General features: G+C 40.3%; 1 protein-coding gene and 1 long non-coding RNA gene across 2 annotated transcripts; both read right to left on the minus strand.

The window, feature by feature from the left end:
• Positions 1-225: 225 nt before the first annotated feature.
• On the minus strand, positions 226-9433 carry LOC117763197 (neuroepithelial cell-transforming gene 1 protein-like). Its single transcript, XM_034588148.1, has 12 exons — positions 9155-9433; positions 7164-7230; positions 6923-6982; positions 5769-5876; positions 5503-5670; positions 5335-5397; positions 5149-5245; positions 4995-5071; positions 3256-3513; positions 2960-3130; positions 2657-2843; positions 226-1420 (listed from the first exon to the last, which is right to left on the minus strand). The coding sequence occupies exons 1-12, from the start codon at positions 9301-9303 to the stop codon at positions 1086-1088; spliced, it is 1740 nt and encodes a 579-aa protein (XP_034444039.1). The 5' UTR covers positions 9304-9433; the 3' UTR covers positions 226-1085.
• A 3330-nt stretch (positions 9434-12763) lies between these two features.
• Positions 12764-17241, minus strand: LOC117763203. The gene is made up of 3 exons (XR_004614126.1): positions 16979-17241; positions 16651-16655; positions 12764-13643 (listed from the first exon to the last, which is right to left on the minus strand). It is a non-coding gene; the product is annotated as an uncharacterized LOC117763203 (long non-coding RNA).
• Between the last annotated feature and the right edge of the window lie 4515 nt (positions 17242-21756).

Below are 21756 nucleotides of genomic sequence, written 5' to 3' on the forward strand. Positions count from 1 at the left end.
TTGACTATAAAACTGCAGAAAACTACATTATAGATGCATTTTCTTTTCCCACATTAAGTATAAAAGGAGTCAACTTGACATTTCACCTCAGCTTGTGTTTGCTTTACAAATGTTGACACACTGTCAAACCGCTCTGTCAACAGTGAAGGGAAGTGACTCAGGGGTCAGAGTACAACCCAGAGGATGTGTTGTAACAACAAAACTCACACACACTCACACTCAGTATTCATTTTACGTACAAGCACATTTTATTTTTTCCTGCTGAATACATCTAGGTTCATTTAATTTTCTCTCTGAAATGTTTTTAACCTAATTGTATGTTTTTACTGCCAATGTTCTGCTTATCATCGTTTATCTTTTTAGCTCTGTGAGGCCATCACAATTTGTCCCTGCTTCCTGGTAACACTCACAACAGACAGCTGCACACACACGATCTCTACTTACACAAAAAAACTAGAAAATAGAAACGTGTCAACACTGGAATGAAAAATGAAATAAGAGCTACAAGTGGTTTGAAGTAGTTTAAAGGTTCAGTGTGTAGAATTGAGTGACATCTAGTGGTGAGTGGTTGCATGTTGCAGCTAAATATCCCTCACCTCACCCTCCCCTTCCAAACATTAAACAGAGAACCTCTCCTGATGTAAATATTAAGTATTTAAATATAAAGGGCCCATTCTAGGTTAAAGAAAACAACAATTTGTACAATTTAGAGGAAACACACTAGTGAAAACATCCCTAGGATTATTTTATATTCAGTTTCTACCAATAGATCCTTTCACCTAAATCTCACACACTGAACCTTTAAAGTTATGTAGATAGAGAAAACCCTAATTCCACATATTTCACTGATGTAAACACGTTTCAGTCACACTGGCATGTATCACTTTTTTTTGTAAACTAATTACAAGTTTTAAAGACAAAAGTTATATTTACATTTGGACGGAAATGATTGGCTAGGCTTTTTCAGTGCATGGACGAAGCTAAAGCAATAAACAGTGGTCGCATGATAATTCAATGACATGTGACAAAGACGTCACATGTGCCGGTCTGAGCGGAACCCATATGTGAACCACCAGGTTAAATGTCTACACCCCAGTTTCCTTCCTCTTCATTGAGCCTCGTAACGTCTTGTCCAGTCTGGTTTTGGAGAGCGTCTGAGGCCTGAGTTTAGGGCCCAAGACGGGTGGACAGTTCTCGTCCGTCTCTTCGTCACAGATGGTGGCTGAGAGGGTGGAAGAGCGGCGTTTGGCTCGGATGGCTTCTCCCTGCTGAACCCTAGGTGGAACCTCCTGCTGCTGCTGAGCCATCGCAGTGCGCAGACAGTTGAGCCACTGCTGTTTGTGGTAGACGTCGTTGAAAAGCAGGGTGTGGGACTGGCCATGGGAAGGATCCAGGGAGCTCACACGGAAAATGTTCTTCACTGGAGGGACACAGTAAGCAAGGAAACAGTCTCAAAAGATCTCTTAAGGATGTGACAGATGATAAAATCCATGAATTACATCCATTATCTTTAACATTTATCCTTTAAACGTGCAATATGTAACTTTGGCCACGTGGGGTCTCTCAATCAAAACAATAACAAAAGATGTGCTATTGTTTGATGGGATCACGGAAGTTGTTGTCTTCACCATGATTGCAAATGAAAATGCAGATAAAAATCTACATGATGTGACTCAATGTTGATGCAAATCCTGTTCATTGATGGGGTAATGTATTAAAGTCAAAGAAGGAAAAAACCTTCCTCATATGTCCATTGCCCCGCAAGTTATAGCAGAGACGGACAAAGCCGCAGGTAAAGCAGATATGATGCAATTAAAAGGCGACCGAAATGAAACCAAACTTTACATAACCTGTTGTTGGGCCACAAACATCACAAGTGACTCATCTCAGCATTTCACACTGCCGCCCTCTGGAAGACGCTACAGGTCCTTAAAAACTCTCACTTCCAGACTCTTATCAAGCTTTTATCCAAGTGAGGTTGGAGAACTCCACCAAGTGCAATAAAATCCAACTGTGCAATATCATCATCATGTGCAATGTAACGATATGAAATATGATATTGGTTGAGAGGTGGGAAACATCCTGGACAGATCTCCAGTATATCGCAGGGCCCAGATACAGAGACAACCGAACCCCAATCTGTATTCCAGAAAGTACAAATATACTAAACTACTACTTAGCTGCTGCTGTAATACAGGTAGATATAGTAAATATGTTTTTACTTTTCTGTGAAAGTTAATTATCACTAACTTCTGTGTTACATTGGCTCAGGCCTGTTTGTGCAACAGCAAATCGGACGTTGTAGCAAAGAGAAGATTCAAGTTAAGCTCCGCTGAATAGTGAAGCCTCAAAGAAACTCCTCCCTTACAGATCAGGACATGTTCACAGTGTAACTGGCATGATTTTAAAAAGCTTTTAAATCGACAGAGTGGGTGAGACCTCTTATTCATCTATGAAGAGTCACAACAAAGAAAAAATCCAAGAGCACAAAATTACAAATTATTTTTCTGTCAAAAAACGAAAAGGTAACAAATTTACAACGATACAAAATAAACAAAAGGAGGAACTTTACCAAATAATTTGTGAAACCATCAAAATTTCTAAATGGCAACACAGCCCTACCTCAACACAAGTTTGGAGGGTAACACAAACCTACCTTTCTCTGTGTTGGTGAAAGCCCCTCTGAACGACCCCCCCATGCGGATCTCTCCGTCCTGCACTTCCTCCAGAGCCAGGTCCCGGACTGGGATTGGCTGTCGATACACCTGGAAGCAGCTCCTCTCATTACGTGTCACCGGCCGCGTCAAAACCAGCAGCTCAGAGAAGAGAAACACGTGCAGCCTCTGTGGAGAGATACATTGACAGAGTGAAATTGACTTTGATGAACACATACAGCATGTTGACAGTACTTTTAAAGCATGTGGGTGGTAAATGATAAGAGATTAATCCTGATTCTCACCGAGCCACTCTTGTTCCGCAGCTCCCCATGACACAGTAGGGTCTTACAGTTGTCTATGAGAGGGTCTCGCTGCTTCTCATCCAGATACTCCAGTTTGTCGATATAATACTGACACTCAGACTCCCCGTTCCTCAGATTGATGTCAGACAGAATCTCCTGGATTATAGAAATCTGGATAATTAAAGAAAAAATTATCAGGAAACCGACTATAACCAGTAAGAAGCCCATAGCTAAACATAAGCAACAACACGTATATCTGTGACAGTAGAGATGTGTATGAGGCAGATATATCGTACAGCTCTCTCCAGACTGATGACGTCTGGGTGATCAGGAGGAGTGTGTCTGAGGATCTCTCGCAGCAGCAGCGGGTACTTCACCAGGCGTGAACGTGGGATGTCCAGGAAGCTCCACAGGTCAAGTTTTCTGCTGAAGGGCGACTCGAGACAGCGCTGCAGGAAGTCCTGCACCCGCCTGTCCTGCTTCTTCTGGTCGAGCAGCGCTTTGGCTGCGAGCTGGTTGCTGCAGTAGTTTTTGTAATCGTTCAGACCAGGCAGCTGAGAAGATAAAAGAATCAGTTTCCAACTGTTTGTAGCTCTATTCACAACAACACAGACACGGGTCGGATCTTTGAAATGAGCATTTGTTGCTTGGGTTTTTCCCATCTCTCCCTCTGTGATAAATCCTCATCATTATCACGGTGTGAGAACTACGTTTATGAATGAACACAGTACAAAATATCTCAATACATTATGCAGCAAGTGGCATTAATAATACTAGAGATAGAACGACACTCAGCACCCACAGGGGAAATTAATACCTTGTTGGCTGCTTGTGGTAAAAAGAGGATTAAAGTTCCTTGAAAAGTTCTTAAAGTTGTCTTAAAATCTCTCTAAACATACGTAAACATTACTTCCAGATGAGAACCACACAATGTTAACTATTAACTACTGCACATTTACAACATTTTACTAATTCATGTTCATGTAACCTTACATCAACTGAATATTTATCTATTGCATGAATTACTAAAATTTATCATGAACTCGTGAATTTATAGAGCAGTGACAATGTTCTAGATTATTGAAAGCATTTAAAGATTATATAGCAAGGTATCTGCACTTTTTGAAAAGTCTTAAATAATAAATTAAATAGTACTGACTTCAGTTTCCTTCGAAAAGTCTTTCATTTAATTTGATAAATATTTCTTCTTGCTTTTATTACAGAATTGTAATAGTACTGCAGGCTGTCAGGAGATTTAGTACATTTTAATTAATTATACCTCTAAACTAAAAAGTACAATTGTTTTGACGGTGAATGAAGCTGCAGCGGGTCTGTCCTTGAGTGAAGTGTCAGTCGTCCCCATTGAACCTATAGCCAATACTGTCCCAATTGGGAAGTCTCCAAAAACTCTATTATTGAAAATAATCAAGCATTAATTGCAATAATGCATACTTAACTTGTCATATAAAGAAAATGTATTGATATATACACTGCAGGGAACTATTGAAAAAAATGTAATAATAATAAATAACTACGTGTATAGTCGCTCCAGGTTTTCTTTCCATTCTACTTTATTTCTCTGGTATTAAACTGTGTTGTAAGTGGCATTAAAAGATCTTTAAAAGATCCAATAGGAGCCATGTGTGTAAGTTTAACTCTCTTAGAATCTTCAGGAAATGTACCCGTTTACATAAGCATCTGAATTTGCTTGTGTTTCTTGAAGACGTTTACCGCTCGTCCAAGAGGCTTCTTCAGTTCGAACTGACCCACTAACTGGTGGGGGTTTCAACGACCGGCCTGTTTAACATAACGACTCTCAACATAGGTAAATACCTGAATACCTAAATACCCGAAACCTCCCAATAGTCAGTGAGACCTGAAGGAGCCTCTTGGATAAGAGGAGAAACATTGTCTTGAAACACAAGCAAGTCCAGTTGACTACATACACATGTTCAACCTCTGATGATTCCATGACCTTGATAGAGAATCTTCACAGATATTCTCTGAAAGTGTTATCATCTGCCAGCATACATACCCAGTCTATTACAATCTGTCCGATCTGAGCGACTGTTCCATCTGAGCCAGTTCCCTCGGTCAGTTTCATCAGTAAATCTGCAGACAAAATAGTTCACACATGGTCAGAATCACTTATTAGTATTAAAATCTGATAATGGCCGGTGATTACTTACCCTCATGTAAGGGGATGTATGCGTCAAGGTCCCCAAATATGTGAGCTAGCTCCTCCTCTGTCATGATGGAGAGCTTTAGCATTGGATCATGGTACGCCTGAAAGTAAACAACGGAACAGTTGTCAAAAGGGGGAAATAGTTTGATTAGAAAAAAACAAATTTAAGTTAAAAATTTTCGTTTCTAACCTTTCGTGCAAGTTGGAGATCTTCGATGAGATCCTGTTCTCCCCTGTAAAGCTCATAAATTGCCTGGAGAAGGAATATTAAAACACAAGAGAAACCAGAGTGAGAGAAGTTCATTTATTACTTTCTAGAGTTTTGAGAAGAACTGCACTTTAGTCTGAAATGCTCAACCTCTTGTCTCTTGATCTCTTTGGTGGAGAATGTTCCCTTCTGATGGACGTCCAGCATCTCTGACCACAGCGTGCTGTTCCTCCGTTTCGTGGGAGTGGGACCTGCTGCCTTGCTGCTGGATTTGCGGGACATCCCTGGCGATTTGCAATCGCTGCGTAACGACATTGACTAGAAAAGAAAACAGGCAAACAAATTCAACTCATTTAAATTCAAAATAGACAATTTGTTGAGTGATTGTCAGTGTAAACTGTGTAACTGCTGTGTACCTGGAGGGTCTGACCAAAGCGGCGCACTGCCCCATTCTTTGAAGGAGAAATCAAGTTGACGAGAGATGAAACTTTGGTCAAAGGTCGGACTCGCTTGTTGCTGGGTTCCTAGGAATCAAGGAAATAAACTCTCTTCAGTTCAACTTGATTGTATTGAGGTGTAAAGTGTAGGGGTGCCAAAATACCATGACTTACTTTATACAGCTTTAATATAAAAATGTATTTACTATTGTCTTAATTGTCTCTGCTATTTCAGAGAACGGATTCTCAATTTTCCATTTCTGTCACATCAACGTTCTCCTCTATATTTATATCAATATTCGCTAGTATGTTTTTACCTCCATCAAGATAATGTTTTCACCAATAACCTTTTGTTTTCTTGGTTTGTTTGCTTGTTTGTTTATAAGCAAGATTACACAAAAACAACTGTCTGGACGTCCACGAAACTTGGTGAAAGGATGTGGTTTGTTTTGATGTGGATTCAGATCAGGGGGTGGATCCATGAATTTTGTATTATTACTTTCTTTAACATAGTAAGTGAGGACGTTTTTCAAAATTTTTACTGATTTCTCCAGGAATAATTCATGGCTCTTGTTGAAAAAAAAATCTGCAAGTGAAATTTGGTGCAGCTTCATTTAATTTAAGTGGACTCTTGGGATTTGGCGAAGGTTATGTGCTATACTGAGTGTCAGTCTAGTTAGTGCTGAGAAAAGGTTTAAACAGTTCAGGAAATCTTCTATTATTTAACTCTGGTCTCAAAAGTTACTTTTAAAACTTTACAAATGTTTTAGTATCAAAATGCAAGGTATTTATGGTGAATAAAAAGTGTATTAAACCACACGGTGTACTGAACTGAACCCTGAACTTGTGACTATTAGTGTTAATAGACTGATCATGTTGAGCGAGTGTGGCTCAGATTATCTTTCACCGTTCTTATTTCCTCAGATTGTCAGTGGTTGTGACACTCTGAGCAAGAGCGGGATTATCCTGAGCTCATAACACATGAGAGCACTCATGTCTGTCTGTGTAGACGAGCACCTGAGTCATGCACAGGGATTAAGGTTTGAGGCGTTAAAGCAGATCTGGTTGGTGCAGCATTCAAGACTGTGCTAGACGAGACCTGCAGCCAGTGGACAGGCTGTCCTGGGTCTCACCTTGAGGTCGAAGTTCGACAGACTGACCGTGTCGTCGTCCTTCTCTTTGCGCTTCCTCTTCTGTAGAAAAAATAACAAGACACATTCATTACAAAAATCATCTCATATATTCCTACACATAAAATATTATTCCAAGTATCAGTACAGGTCGTGTTTTATTTTCATCTGCTCCCGGTCAGATACCAGCGTGAGGATGTGACCTCTGCAGTGGGACATGAGGGTGTTTTCATCATCAACTCACTAAGCTGAAGTCCCACGGAGTCCCTGGTGTAAGAAAGGTGAAGGAGCTACCTCTCTGGAGCGGAGGTCTACAAGAAATGAGAGAGTGAAAACAGGTTTATATCTACGTCATTGACAGTGTTGTAGCCACATTGGAAGTTTACTTCATGTAACATTGATTTTGGTGGTAAATTACATTAATGTTACCGCTTTTACGTCAGTTGCGCACCTTAGGGCGTAGGTGGTGCTCACTATAGCCACACCTAGTCTATATTTGGGAATCACAGGTGAACAGTTGCAGGGAAACACAATCAGAGGAAGTTGCACAGTTTTTTAACCTTGTTTGAGCTTCTGATTTTTTTTGTCTTGTTAGTTTATTAGAGGTTCATGAGCTTGTTTTCAAATTATTCTTGTAGTGCACTCCCCCTTTTTTGTAGGTGTTTCAAAAAATATGTCAACATAAAGTATCCAAGCGCAGTCAGAAGATCTTGTCTTATTTTATCACTGTGTGTTGGAAATGACTTCAAAATGCCCAGAATGTATTTGTTGTTGTTTGGTTGCAACTATAGACAGTGTACCTTAATTTATGTCTTTTTTTTAAAAAATGTATCTAATAGAAGATGGAGATAGAGAATCACTGTTTTTATAGGGAATGCATTAAAGCTCTGTTAACATGACGGACCCCATTTGATTCCCATTTCTGTTATGTTTCAATGATGATGGAGGGATATTAGTGTTTTAAACCATATAAGGCCTTAGACTGCTAGCTGCTTCTGCAGGGAAAATAAAGTTAGTTATGGTGACAAAACAATGAAGCTACAGAGAGTTTCAGTGTCTTCAAGTCCAGGGTCAGCTGCACACACTCCTACACATTCTACATCTTGGGCTCATGCCTTCAAGCCATGCTGGAAATAATGGACTAATGAGCGAAGCATGTTTGATACAAGAGAATAATGAATATAACAAGTACAGTTGTATTTATCTTGTGATTGGTAGAGGATACATAGTGTAGAGTCTACACTATGTATCCTCTACACTGTAGAGAGTGCAGGGTAAATATTTGGCACTTTGCAATCACGCATTTGAAGCCAATACAAATACCAAGCCTATCTGCAGATCTCAATACTGTTTGCATTTTGGCAAATCTGCAAGAACAAATAGAGGTGCAGAGCAGGTTTAAATGATGCAGACATTATATCTCAAGTTTAAAAGACAATGACACTTTATAATCCAGAGTGTTGCATTAAAGTACCATTCACCTGGATGAATAAACAACAGTGAGCTTGTTAAGATGATGTTGGTTGATAACAGAGATCTACACTATAGAATAGAATAAGATGCAGCTTTGTTAATAAACTGCTGTTAGCTCATTCAAAAACAGAGCAGCTGAAAAATATGTCACATACGAGGGGTCTCCTCATATAATTAATTGATGCATCTACCATACAATATGACTCTAGAGCAGACATTTTAGTTTTTCATGTAAGAATTTTCCTGGCTCCTGCTGTCCGTGTGCAGATGGGATGTTTGTCATGACATTTTTCATTATTTTTGTCCATTTTATAGACAAACAACTAATGGAACAATGGTGGAAAACCATCTGCAGATTACCAAATAATGAAAATAATCATGAAATCGGATTTGAATGCATCATCAGAGGCTTTGGGGTACTGCTATGAATATTTGTGGCCTTTTATAGATCAAATAATTAATCAATGAATGAAAATAAAAAAAAACAGATGATGAAAATAATGTAATCGGGGGCTAGTTCATCTCTGCATCAATCCTTAATCTACTTGCAGATAGTTATGAGGAGTTCTATCACAAAATAGATCACCACATTTAAAGTTAAAGGTGTGTTTTCCGTGGTGCACTTGAAAGCATCGTTTATCAGTTACAATAGCAGCCCAGCCCGTCACCGCGCACCAACCAGGAAACAGACATGAGCGCCAACAAATAACGTTATAACCGAATAAAGAACCCCAGTTGTGTTCTCAGTCGTGTTCTACGTACTTCGTGCTGTTGTTCCTCCGCAGGGTTTGAGGAGAAGCCTCTGCGGCGGCGCTCCGGACGCTGGACGCGGACGTCCTCGATGTCATCCTGCGAACTTTCAGCTTCTTATTCTTCACCGTTTCTCCGCACACTTCCTCGTTCTCTTCCATTTTGTGACCGGCCCCGTTCTTAAATCACCTCTTTCAAAGTTTAGTCGCGACCAAGCGAGAAAAACAGGACGTCCAGTCGAGTTTAAACCGGTCCCGACGCGTACAAAGGAAGCAGAAGATCGATGACAACAGGACACACACCACGGCGGAAGTTTGAATATGGCGGATTCTTGGAAACGGACCAATCAGGAGAGAGCTCGGAGCTGCGTTGCTGGGATACCGCGAGGTGGGAGGGACCAGTGAGATGTTTGTAAAAGGACCTCTTTATGAATGTGGCTCAGAAGAAAGGGAACCACACTTGTTCTGCTCGTTCATTCGGATTGATTTTATTACGGTCACTTCTTTATTCAGCTTCTGCATGAAAACGCTGTAGTCACGTGTAGATTCACAACAGTTTATCTGTATACACCACACACCACTATAATAAGAATGAACAGCAATATATACAGACACGTTTCTTCCCAATATCTGCCCACAACAGACTTATGTGAATACAAAACATTTAAAAAAGATTAAACACAATTCTCAACACTTTAGATATTAGATATTAACTCTACTGTCACATATGACAAATGTAAAATCAGAAAGTTGAAAAAGTAGAAAATCAATAGTTTGGGTATTTTTGTTTTAAGAATTACTAAAACAATTATGCAGTCATCAAATTAGTTTCCAAATAATTTTAATTTCAACCATTCAAAGTTTCAAAGTTTCAAAGTTCACCAAAAAAAAACTAGAGGTTATGCATATAACCAATGTTTGTACAGGGAGGGATGTACAAAACATCAGTATGGGGATTGTGCCCATCTTCATTCTGATGTGTGTAACAAGTGTACTGACCGGAAGGGAGGAGTGCTGACATTTTGTGTCCTGTCTGGAGGTAAATGTGATGAAAAAAGAAAACGCAGAGAAGAATTTTAATGAAAATGAACGGCTACATTAACTGAGTTTCACATAAACGGCTGTGGGGAAGCTGTGGGTCGTCCACTAACCAGGAGGTGAGTGGTTCAATCCCTGGCTCCTCCAGTCTGCATACCTAAGTGTCCTTGGGCAAGACACCTAACCCTAAATCAGCCCTGACTTCTGTGCTGGCAGTGTGTGGATGGTGTGTGATATGAAATGTGCTGGGTCTACACCCAGTGCTGCATGAATAAGGGTGTGAATGGGTGAATGTGACTATATATAAATGCACTATAAAATGCATTCCATGTATCATTTACCTTTTCCATAAATAGTGTCATCAATATTTTATTAAGCTATACTGTCGCTCATATGATGAAATGAAGCCACAGACGTTAACAAACACAACAGACTTGTTGTGAACCTGAGTCTGTGTTTTATTCCTGTAAAGGAGCACTGGTTGGTTTCTTGGCTTCTAGTGAAATGCGATATAGTGTAAAGACTCAATCAATCCATAGAGCCATGCTACCTATGTATATTGATTATTGATAACATTGCCCATATCAATGGTCTTTGCACTGATTACTACTTTGTTGTTTTTAACATAGTAACAACCAAACCATAATTCAATATAAACAATATTCAGTAAAAATGGGACCTATTTATGCTGTGTTTCTGTTGACCAGATGTTGTTTATATACATATTTTCATACCTACTTGCCTGTGCTTGATATTTATATTTTTATAATTCATTGTGTTTTTTTATGTCTTTGTTCAGCTGAATGTCTAAACAGACGACTATTATCATCTTATTATCTATCTAAATCATCTTATTTGTTTCTTATATTTTGCAGCTTCTTTTTCCATTGACATTGATGAATCGTGTAGGTGTCAACACATTTGGCAAACGAATCTACTTCTGGCTGATTCTCATTACTCAGCTGCCATGTACACGCTGCTATGTGCATGGTGGTTGATAGTTTACACTGCAGAGAGAGCTGGTGTCTGTAGGTACCAACATCTTATTTCCCCTGAGGCCCCTTATTTGTCTTTACAGTCTGGGTTCATGGACCAAACTGAAGAACTACAGCAAGAAAAATAACTAACTTTTTATTACAGTTCAGTGAAAATATGATAACATAATGTAAAATGTCTCATTTGAATACACTTGTTTGTGCTCAGAGTCAGGGATACAAATACACATAAAAATGAATGTTACCATATGAATATTGCATCAGTACGCTGCCCGTTTGTAACTTTGTTTTAATCTCGTGCATATTACATTTGACATATGCTTTAAAGATCAAAAACATATTCTCATTTCAGTAAAAGTAAATCAATACATGTGAAATTATGAAAATAGTGTTGTCAGTAATTCCGCCTCACTTTTTTAGCTTTGGTGCGCGTTTCATGAATGATTCATCCTCCTAAGGGAAGACTTATGCTGTTTAATAAATCTTCCTTTTCACCTCCATAAAGGGATCCCGATGAGATTTATAGGGACCCCTCTGGCCTGTATGACGGTCCCCTACAGGACGACCCGGCCATCAGTCAAATCCCTCGTGTCCTTCATGAGCCCATCATCAGCACCTCAGTGAGGGCGCCCGTTCCAGTTTAATCACCATATCTGTCCGTGTCGTGATATACGGCGCCTGGTCTCACTGCTGTAGCATCTTCATAAAGTCAGGGTGGAGGAGGCAGTTCTAAAATGCTCCTCATGGGCAAGAAAACACACTGTGCCTTCATATTTATGACTCACAGTCATCTGTAGTCGTGTGAGTTTATATCTGGACAAGATAAAAGAAATCCCCACAACCACATGGATATGGCAGAAAAAATAAAATCACCACAGGGTACATTTAGTTCTTTTCAGGAGTTTCACAATGATCTTCCTCAGCAGATGTTTGGCCAGTGTCCAGGAACTGTTCATGTCCACAGTAAAAGTTGAAACATTGTTAAGCTTGGAAATGGTATTTGACTAAATGTCATGTTAACATAAAGTCCATTTAATAATTGTTCTGGAGCTTTCACTTGTTAACGATCAATCTCAACTTTTCACCTTTCACAGTCATGGAAATTGGTCAAACTCAATCTGCTCAAGATGATCAGGTTACATGTTAAAAAGCTCTGGAGCAGTTACTCAATGGCCCATCTCACGACAAGGCTGTGGTGAGACTAAGGATTCCAAGATAAACATCGATATATTTTTACAAGTTTTTAAAACCAACAGACAAACAAACTTTTAAAAATATCGAACTCAAGTGAGAGACATTTTAGTTGTCAGCCTCTGAATGAGTTTAAATGGGGCAAAAGCTTTATTGTGATAAAAACCTTTTATTATAATGTTGACATTTATGAAGAAAAAAACTTGAGTATAATTTTGAAATCTTTATTACAACATATACAGGGTTCTTTCAGTATTTAAAAAAAACACCCCAAAAATGTACATAGTAGCTGTAACATACACCCACTTCCTTTGATAAAATCTCAATAGTGCATTTCATGTTCAGTTAAAACAACCATTATATTACAGAAAATCCTGTAAGGGGAGGAAGTGCATGCAATGAGCAGCCAGATTTAGTCATAGAATGAGCCTTTAAGGAAAAGTAGGTAATTTATGAAACAAGAAAAAGCAGCTTTATCTTACAGAAGAAATGTTCAATTAATAAATAAAACAATTCACTCCTGCTAAATTCAATACACAAAGGAGTATTGCTGCCACATCAAAGCTGACATCAAATTAACTGAGATATTATTGTCTAAGTCTGTCTATGTGAGTCTGTACCTTATGTTTGCCATTATCTCCTAATGGTCAGTTTAGAAAGTGTATAACATTTAATGTAATATAAATGGAAAGAAATTTCCTACATGAATAAAAATGGACTCATGATAATAAATATGTCGAGTAGATGAGAGACAGGCGGGATAAAAAAAAGGTTAAAGCATGACAGCAGCTGGGAGCAGTTAGTGAACGAAGCTGGAGAATATACAGTAATTTATACATATGTGACCTACTTTAAGGCATCTACACAAGAACATGTTGTGTTTCACTTTACTCCTGTACAGAGGCTGCACATGCTGATAGTCCACCTCCCAAAACACTGATTTCATATGGTGCTAGAGACTGGATACAAACATCTATGCCACCAGATGAAATCAGTTTCTGAGAGCAGTCCTTTAGTCAACAAGTCTCCACATTGTAAAAGACGTTAAAGTGCATCAGGCCAAATATACACAGGACGTGATGGATGGAGAAGAAGTGACTCCTGATGTTGTGTAGTAAGGGAGACTCGTGGCTGCTGATTGGATGCAGATGTAGGTCAAAAGTTGTCTGAAGAGGGAAGTCGTCTGTTTGTTCCTCTCACTGCTCCATGTGCTGTTCTACATACAAACAGCAGGGGGCGTAGTTACATTACAAGCCAGGGCCAAACCAAAGACTGTAACTCCACCTGTGACCCAGTGGAGAAGGAAATTTAAACTCATATAATTTAGAGATATATGTCAGACACACACTCAGACACACACACACACACTCAGACACACACACTCAGACACACACACACACACACACACACACACACACACACACACACACACACACACACACACACACACACAGACCACATTTGTCTCCTGGTTCTTCACCTGGATCAGAGTCCAAACTCATCACAAACATCATAAACAATCATAAGAAGTACAGGATACCTCGCAGTCATTTTTAATGAGAATACATCTTTGTATTAGAGTTAAGTTGGTGTTTTGGCAACTTATGGCTGTTTATATCAAAATATTATGATATTTTGATTTTTTAAAATTCTTTCTAATTATTTGATTTGTAAACAAAAGGATGTGCTTTGATTATTCAGATAAGATAAGATAAGAGGATCCTTTAAATGTGCTTTGGTCACATCTGTAAAAGTAATAAATAAGTAAAAATGCAATAAAAACGGAATTAAATATGAGAATATAAATAGAATAGTAATAATGTATATCGTGTAAACAATATATAGAGTGTGAGCAGAATATATACAGTGTAACAGGATTCCACATCAGCCATTGTTAGAAATACACAATTGAAGCCAAACACAGCATAAAATTGATACATGGATGAATGCTGCTCCGCTACTGTCATGACAACATGTCATCATCTTACAAGGACGACTCCTCCCTTAGGTTGGAGATCAGACCGTAAAAGGAAAGGTGCCAGGACAAGGAAAAGAAGGGACGACGCAGAGAAACCGCAGCAGGTAGACTGACAGAAGAAGTGAATTAAAAAAATGCATTGTGGTTGAATAATAGAATAGAAAGTTTAGTCCATTTGAAATGTTCTGTTCTGAGCTATAGAATAAAAACTGTTGTTAACGTAAATGTATCAGGTCTGGCAGGTGTGATAATAATGTACCACAGGAGCTGTGACTCATGTTCCCAGATGGCTTAATTTGAGCAGAAGCAGAAAAGGGTGAAGGTTTATCTCATTCCACACTGTTCAGCACACGTCCTTTTCTCTCCCCGTCCTCGTTCATGAGCCAAATCTCCTCTAAATGAATACAAACCCAACAGGCGGAGATACAAAGATACTGATTAATACATGTTTTCATTCAAGGAAAAGAAGTGCCGCATTGCAACCTCACCACATCACACAAAAACCACACTGGAGGAGTCAGGAGAAAGGAAATGAAATTCCACCCTCCTCGGGGTTTGCTGGTAAATGCTATGCATCACCAAACTGGGATGATGACTAAATGAGATTGGTGACCCTCACGGGGCCAAGAGGCATCCAGAGGCTGTAGTCATCAATTCTTCTCTCATCTCTCCAATATTTTCAACTGGTGTCATCAAGCGTCCGAGAATCCAGGGTGAGTCAGCCAGCGGTCACTCTGCCATGAGGAGCAGAGGTCAGCCAAGACTCGTTGATGAGGAGGACATGTTGGCTGACATACATCATGTCCTCTGAGCTCATCGTGCAAGGCGGAGCGTGTCTGCAGTTGAGGTTTCATGTTAGTATTGCAGCGAACGCTCCTCGCCATTCTTAAGTGAGTTCACACGGGGGGCATGGCGGAGCAATTATGCTTAATGGCAGCAGAAGGTGTGACCCCATGAATATGTGCTCTCATGTGCTCACCTTGGCAGAAAGGTTTCCTCTTCATCATGACATGAATGAAAGTGTTTTTTCTTTCAGTTTGAAGTTCAAGCAGGTGGGCAGAGCATGAGTCAGCATAACCATGTCCGGCCTAAAAACAATTACTCTTCAAATTGGCCATTTTACTTCGGTAAACAGGAGGGAAGATAAGTGATGATTCATTTAGAGATTCTTCTTCACAGACAAACATCTGCATCATTCACAAGGTCCTGCTTTCAATGGGTTAAAGGAAAATCAGTCTCGTGTCTGTGTGGTCAATAAAACAACAGCCAGTTAGCTTAGCTTAGCATAAAGACTGGAAACAGGGGAAACTGCTGGCCTGGCTTTAGCTACAGTTTAAATACATATATATATATATAAATTAAGCGTACGGATATAAAACTGATATTGATATTCTCAGTGAGACAAAGAGTATTGAATAGTGAGTATTGAACTGTTGCTTTAAGGCGATAAAAGAGAAGTGTAATGGGAATCGACAGGATCTGGTGGAGATTGGAAACCCAGTAAGGCTGTGAGCATTTGGCCAGATGAAGGTAATCAGCTCCACCTACCTCAGACTATAAAACACTGGACTGAAGAGCCTCAGTCCATCTCTTTGTCCATAAATAACAATCTATGATCATAATACTAAAACCTAGATATGTCTCATCGTAGACTATAGGCTGCGTTTGTCATGTACCAAGACTTAAAGCAATCAACCTTTTAATGGATGAGTCATACAGACACATTTCCTGGACCTGTCAATTTGAAGAGGCAGCAAACACAAACGATGGAGGTGGATAGGAATGAGGATGGATGAACAGGAGAAAGAGGATTTGAGTTGTTTGAGTCAAATATGGGTCAAATAAATGTTACAGTGTATTTGCTGTAACCAGGGGATTTTAGAGACTTGCCAGTCTGCCGTTAATGAGTCTGGACCTTTATCGTCTGAGATCAGTGACGGTGTAGACAAAGAGAGACTTAATCACACGCAGGATTTAAATGACAGAATGAGGTTTGCAGGGAGTGTGTTATATATATATATATATATATATATATATGTAGGACAGGATCCAGGTGTGGTCACCTGACAGTCACATAAGCAACATTCACATATGAGAGCAAGACAGTGGAAATGCCACACAGACACGCTTATACAGAAGAGATTTTAGTACAAAGGGAGGATGTCTATCCTTGAAAATCAATCTCTCAGACCCAGTGAGTGGCATCGCATTGAGTCTGTGAGAACAGACAGGAGTGAGAGGCGGTGTGTGCTTTCTCTGATTCTTGTGTCACTGCTTGTAAAATCACCAGATAGTGACTGAGAGGACGGACCCTTGTAGGATCACTCTTCTGAAATAACAGGGCTGGTTGAATTCCTTGCCTTCATCGACACAAACTTGTCTCTCTTGTCTTCTGTTGTGGACTTTTTAGTGACTGACAGCAGACATGACAGAGATCAGCCTCTCTTCATGGGCCACAGGCGCCTGACTGCTGTTTCAAAAATAGACTGAAAGTGAAACTGCTACGTCACTTTCTGTAACACCCCATGACATGCACTTGAACACGAGTTGTGACGTAAAACAGCGTCTTTGTCTTTATAGCAACGAATAAACAACACATTTATACATACACAAGCACAGTGATAAACATGAACACTAACCTGTTGCAGATGATCCATCATCCACCACCCGACAAATGATGTCTTCACTGCACACAACACTTCACTGCTCCCACTGAACGACAGTCCTGACCCACACTGCACTAAACTGATATACTGTACTGTAGCTTCTATATCAGTGTCTGTGTGTGTGTGTGTGTGTGGATGCACTGAGTAGCAGAGGAGTTATAAGATGGAGATGCCACTGAGAGCACAGCCCCCTCTCGCTCTCTCGCTCTCTCTCTCTCTCTCTCTCTCTCTCTCTCTCTCTCTCTTTACAGTTAGTTCAAGCTGTTTGTCCACTTCTTTGCCAGAGTCATTATTGTAACTGTGACTCAACCCAAGCTCCCACCCACATACACACACACACACACACACACACACACACACACACACACACACACACACACACACACACACACACACTTTTAACTCTAAAACCAAGTGTTAAGTGTTAACCCTTAAATGTCAGAGCCAAAAATCCTCACTTTGTATAATCAAAATGGTCAAGTACAAGTTTACAGTGTCAGTTGCTGAATTGCTCATTCTCTCTCTCTCTCTCTCTCTCTCTACACACACGCACACGCGCGCACGCACGCACGCACACACGCACACACACACACAGCATGACAAAGCATCCCTGATCTCACGAACACAAACAAGCAATTACTCTATTTACACACTTCATCCACATAATCTAGATTTATTTCCTGGATTAGACTCCTGACCTCCTCCAAATTAGCAAAAATGTATTGTGCGTGGACAAATACGGGAACATGGTTTTGTTAAACTAGCTTGAAGAGTTCAATCATTACCAGAACAACAACATGGCTTATACAAACTCTGCAGCTTCCTCCAAGTCCAGCCACACAGAGTGGGGGAATTCCCCAGAGAGAGCGGGAAAGGGAAGGGTGAAATTGTATCCGCATGGTGATGGTAGGTGAGAGGGCACGACTCACAGAGCAGGAATCTCACCATGCATTCCTCTGGTTTTACAGTAAATGGAATAATTGTGCTCCTGTCAAAGACCAAAGGCTTAGTACAAACACACACACACACACACACACACACACTTCCCCTCCCTGTATCCGTTCTTATATGGTGAGTCAGCTGGTTATATACCATGATTCACTGCCTCTCCTCATCTCTCCATCCTGACGGTGCCAGAGGAAGTGGCTGTGACGGCTGAGTCACGTCAACCTCTCACCCTGATCTCACCAACCCCCCCACCCCCACCTCATCGCTGCACCCACACTTTGACCATCCTCCTGCAGAGTCGTACGCACCTGCTCCTGCTTCAACCTCCCCCTCTGCTTCATCCCCTTTCACTCTCTCCAGCCTTGAAACATCTCTCACAAATACACGTTTTTTAGGAGCACGACAGAGCCAAGACCCAATATTCAATTTGGTCAACAATCAACCAAATATAGGTACAAACCATATAATGTTAGTTCATATTAAAAGTGCTATAGTTTGGATATTATACTGATACCGAAAGGCGAGAGTTGAGGTGGTCAACTCCTCTAGTCAGGATGCCTCCTGGGCATCTTCCTTCCGTCTGGAGACCCCATGGTAGACCCAGAACTGACCGAAAGTTTTGTTCTACATAAACCATCAGGCCTGAGAACCCCGCATGATCATCGAGGAAGAGCAGGAAACAAGAGAGGCTCAGCAGGGGAAGCTCGGGATACCTTCCTTGGCCAGCTAGCCAAGCCCAGATAAGTGGAAGATCCCACAGCCATAGCATCGTGAAATCCCTCTCTGGACGTCCACAGATCTGTGACTGGCCTCCACATACGAGCCGACACCCTGACTATCCTCCCCAGTCCTCACCAGCTGCTATATCAGAGTACATCTCTGCTATGGCAGATAGAGAGACTGAAAATATATAAATCCTCACTTCACTCTCTTTCTCTTCCTTCTCTGTCTCGGTTAAAGTCATTCTGAAAGACCAGCCCTCAGACACAGGCCTTATCAAGATGGTTTCAGTTCAGATCTTGGTGTCATGACCCAGCCCGCTGAACTGTTTTTTACCTCACAGTCTGCACTGAACAAAGAGATAAATTAACATAGTCTGACTTTTGTACTTCTGTATAAGCAGAAGTTGAAGACTCAGAGTGGAGCTCTATAATATTTCCTAAAGAAGATGCAATGTGATTGCTGGGAGGTTACTTACTTACGTACAGCCACTTTCAATGGCCTCTACTGCAGCTTGCTTGCTTGCATGCAGCAGCAGCATCAGGCCGTTAGCATCTTTTTCAACACATCTCTGAATGTATGAAGCTGTTCACCATGGGCCAGCCTTCTGCCACCTTTCAATTCTACGGCCTTTACAGCTTTCGAGATGATATCAACAAGCTGTGTTTCAAGATATGTTGAAAGTGGAAACATGTTTCCAACCATGTAGGAGCAATAGCGATTTATATTAGGCTTTTAATATTTTTTTTTATATAATGACCTGTGGTTGTGACCTACAAGAAGTAAGCAAAATATATTCTTAATATTCTTAATATTCAATAACTTCTTGATGTGTAAATAATCAAGCTTGCTGATATGTTTCTCATATGTCCAAAAGATCAGCTACTGTAGGTTTAAAACAAGATTTGTCTTTGAGGCTTAAAAGGCACTGATGCTTGTTTTTCTCTTTGGGTCTTTTTAGGATGATCCGCATCACTATGATGGTATTTTAATTAGATACTATTATGAATAAGCCAGCGTGACAGTGTGGATGGAAGCTACAGAACAGCATAATAAGGGATAGATGGATTCAAAAAAGAATGTAAGGAGAGTGTCAAGGACATTTTTTCTTACTCTCTGCCTTGTATTTTATATAGATTGAAAAAGTTACATAACCAGATACAGATGCATGGTTCCTGTATGTCTCTGTGCATTAAAAGTGGATTTAGATGTGTACATGACCTGTGCTGTGCTGTGTGGTATTGTTAAGGTAACGTCCCATCAGACGTCAAGCTTTGCCTCTCTTGGGTTCAGCAAGGTAACATGGTGATAGGAGAAAAACACACACACGCACGTAGAGACACACAAACCACAGGCAGTGTTATGTAACAGTTCTACTCAAGAAGTCTGCAGGTTTAAGGCACCTCCTTGGTAACAATCACTATAGCACCACCAAGGAAAGGACAGGATTGCATAATGACAGACACAGTCTCCTGCAACAGCAGATAAATGCAGGAGAACTGAACCCACGCGTTGTACATGTAGTACAGGTGATTCTTCTACTGTTTGGATCTGTATGTTTCAGCAGCCAAAGTTGTGATCAATAAAATGTACTTTTGTGGTTTTGTCTTTTCAGCAAGGCCCCCAACCAAACAGCAAAAAGAGAGGAATAGTTTCCCTTCAGAGGAGAAATACGTCCTTGATTTTATAACATGTTCTGAATCTGAGGATGAAGTTGTAATAGCTGACGCATGGCGGAGGAAACGAGCTAGCCAGTTGTCTTGATGTAAGTGTAATGTGAATTATTTTGTGGTATCTGTGAGTCGACTGAGTGGGTGATGAGGTTACAGCGACAGGCTTTTTCTCCGTGGAATGAGAAACCGGGCACGAACACAAACCGCCCACTTCGCTTTTTTTCCCCCGTTGTTTTCATTTTGGCCTTAATAATAAACTCTGTACATTCATTCACCCACCTTCCAATTCCAAAGGGCTGTGTCCTTCAGAGACATTTAAATGCTGGTCTATTCTTTCCTTTTCAATTTCTTTTTGCCCACACAATATATGCTCGCAGCGCTCATAGAAAGAGGTTCATCAGACTGCAAACATTTCAGAGAAAGAAATATCTACTCTGAAGACTAGCTTCCCCCCAGATCTGCAAATAGTAAAAAACGAATTAAACAACAAATAGTTTTCTTTCAGGAGCACAACAAAGCCAAGACCTTGAATTTAATTTGCCAACAATCTACCAAATCTAGTTAAAATCATTTAGGAAGAGCTGGAAGAGCTGGAAAACATGGCTTGGGAGGGGGACATGCATGGATGGATGAATGAATGAATGGATGAATGGGTGGATGGTGTTTCTTTTTATTATTTCAAGCATACAATTTTAAGTAAAACGCACTTTTAATTGTGCGTTTTACTGTTATTTCCCAAACTTACTTACCACATTATTGAAATTAATAACTGTGTTGTTATAAATCCCGATGGAGACTTATTATTGTTTCACTGCTGATTGTTAGTTTACTAATTTCATCTCATCTGCCATTAAATACAATGTATCCCACAACGAGCAGCAACATCGGGAGCTGAGAGGAGGCATCAGCAGCCAGGTATTAGTTAGTGAGACCTTAGAGGGGGTGGACATACAGGTCCTGGATCACGAGCATCCACAACCATTTCAACAACAGTCTGTGAGATCCACTTTCTCTGTCCATTCACCTGAAGGAACACATAGTCTGACAATCATTTGGAGAGTCACATGATCCTTTCTGAGACGTGTTCTACAACCACTGACATGAATAGATACAGCAGTGAGAAGAGAGCAGGTCACCCCCTACCCGAGCAAAGAAGCAAAGGGAATTTCCCTGAAAGGGCCAGAATGTGGGTATTTTAGTTATTAGTAAATCTGGAATGATTGTTACAGCAAAAACAACCTGTAAACAAAACCCCTGACACATAATCAGCAGTTGACGACTCACACATCCAGCAGGCACCAACGTCTCTGCCGTTTCTGGATATGACACTGATGTCAGCAGTGACTGAGATTGAATCATAATAATAAAGAAGCAGGTTGTAAAATAATAACACTCACTGCTAAAAC

The sequence above is a fragment of the Hippoglossus hippoglossus genome, chromosome 6 (assembly GCF_009819705.1).
Source record: "Hippoglossus hippoglossus isolate fHipHip1 chromosome 6, fHipHip1.pri, whole genome shotgun sequence".
In the NCBI taxonomy this organism is placed as follows: Eukaryota; Metazoa; Chordata; class Actinopteri; order Pleuronectiformes; family Pleuronectidae; genus Hippoglossus; species Hippoglossus hippoglossus.

Excerpts from the sequence above, each read along its gene's own strand:
- LOC117763197 (XM_034588148.1), bottom strand. The coding sequence starts at position 9,303 with ATGGAAGAGAACGAGGAAGTGTGCGGAGAAACGGTGAAGAATAAGAAG. Across the intron at positions 5,246-5,334 it reads ATCTCCAACTTGCACGAAAG|GCGTACCATGATCCAATGCT; the intron begins GTTAGAAACGAA and ends GTTTACTTTCAG. Across the intron at positions 5,072-5,148 it reads ATACATCCCCTTACATGAGG|ATTTACTGATGAAACTGACC; the intron begins GTAAGTAATCAC and ends TTTTGTCTGCAG.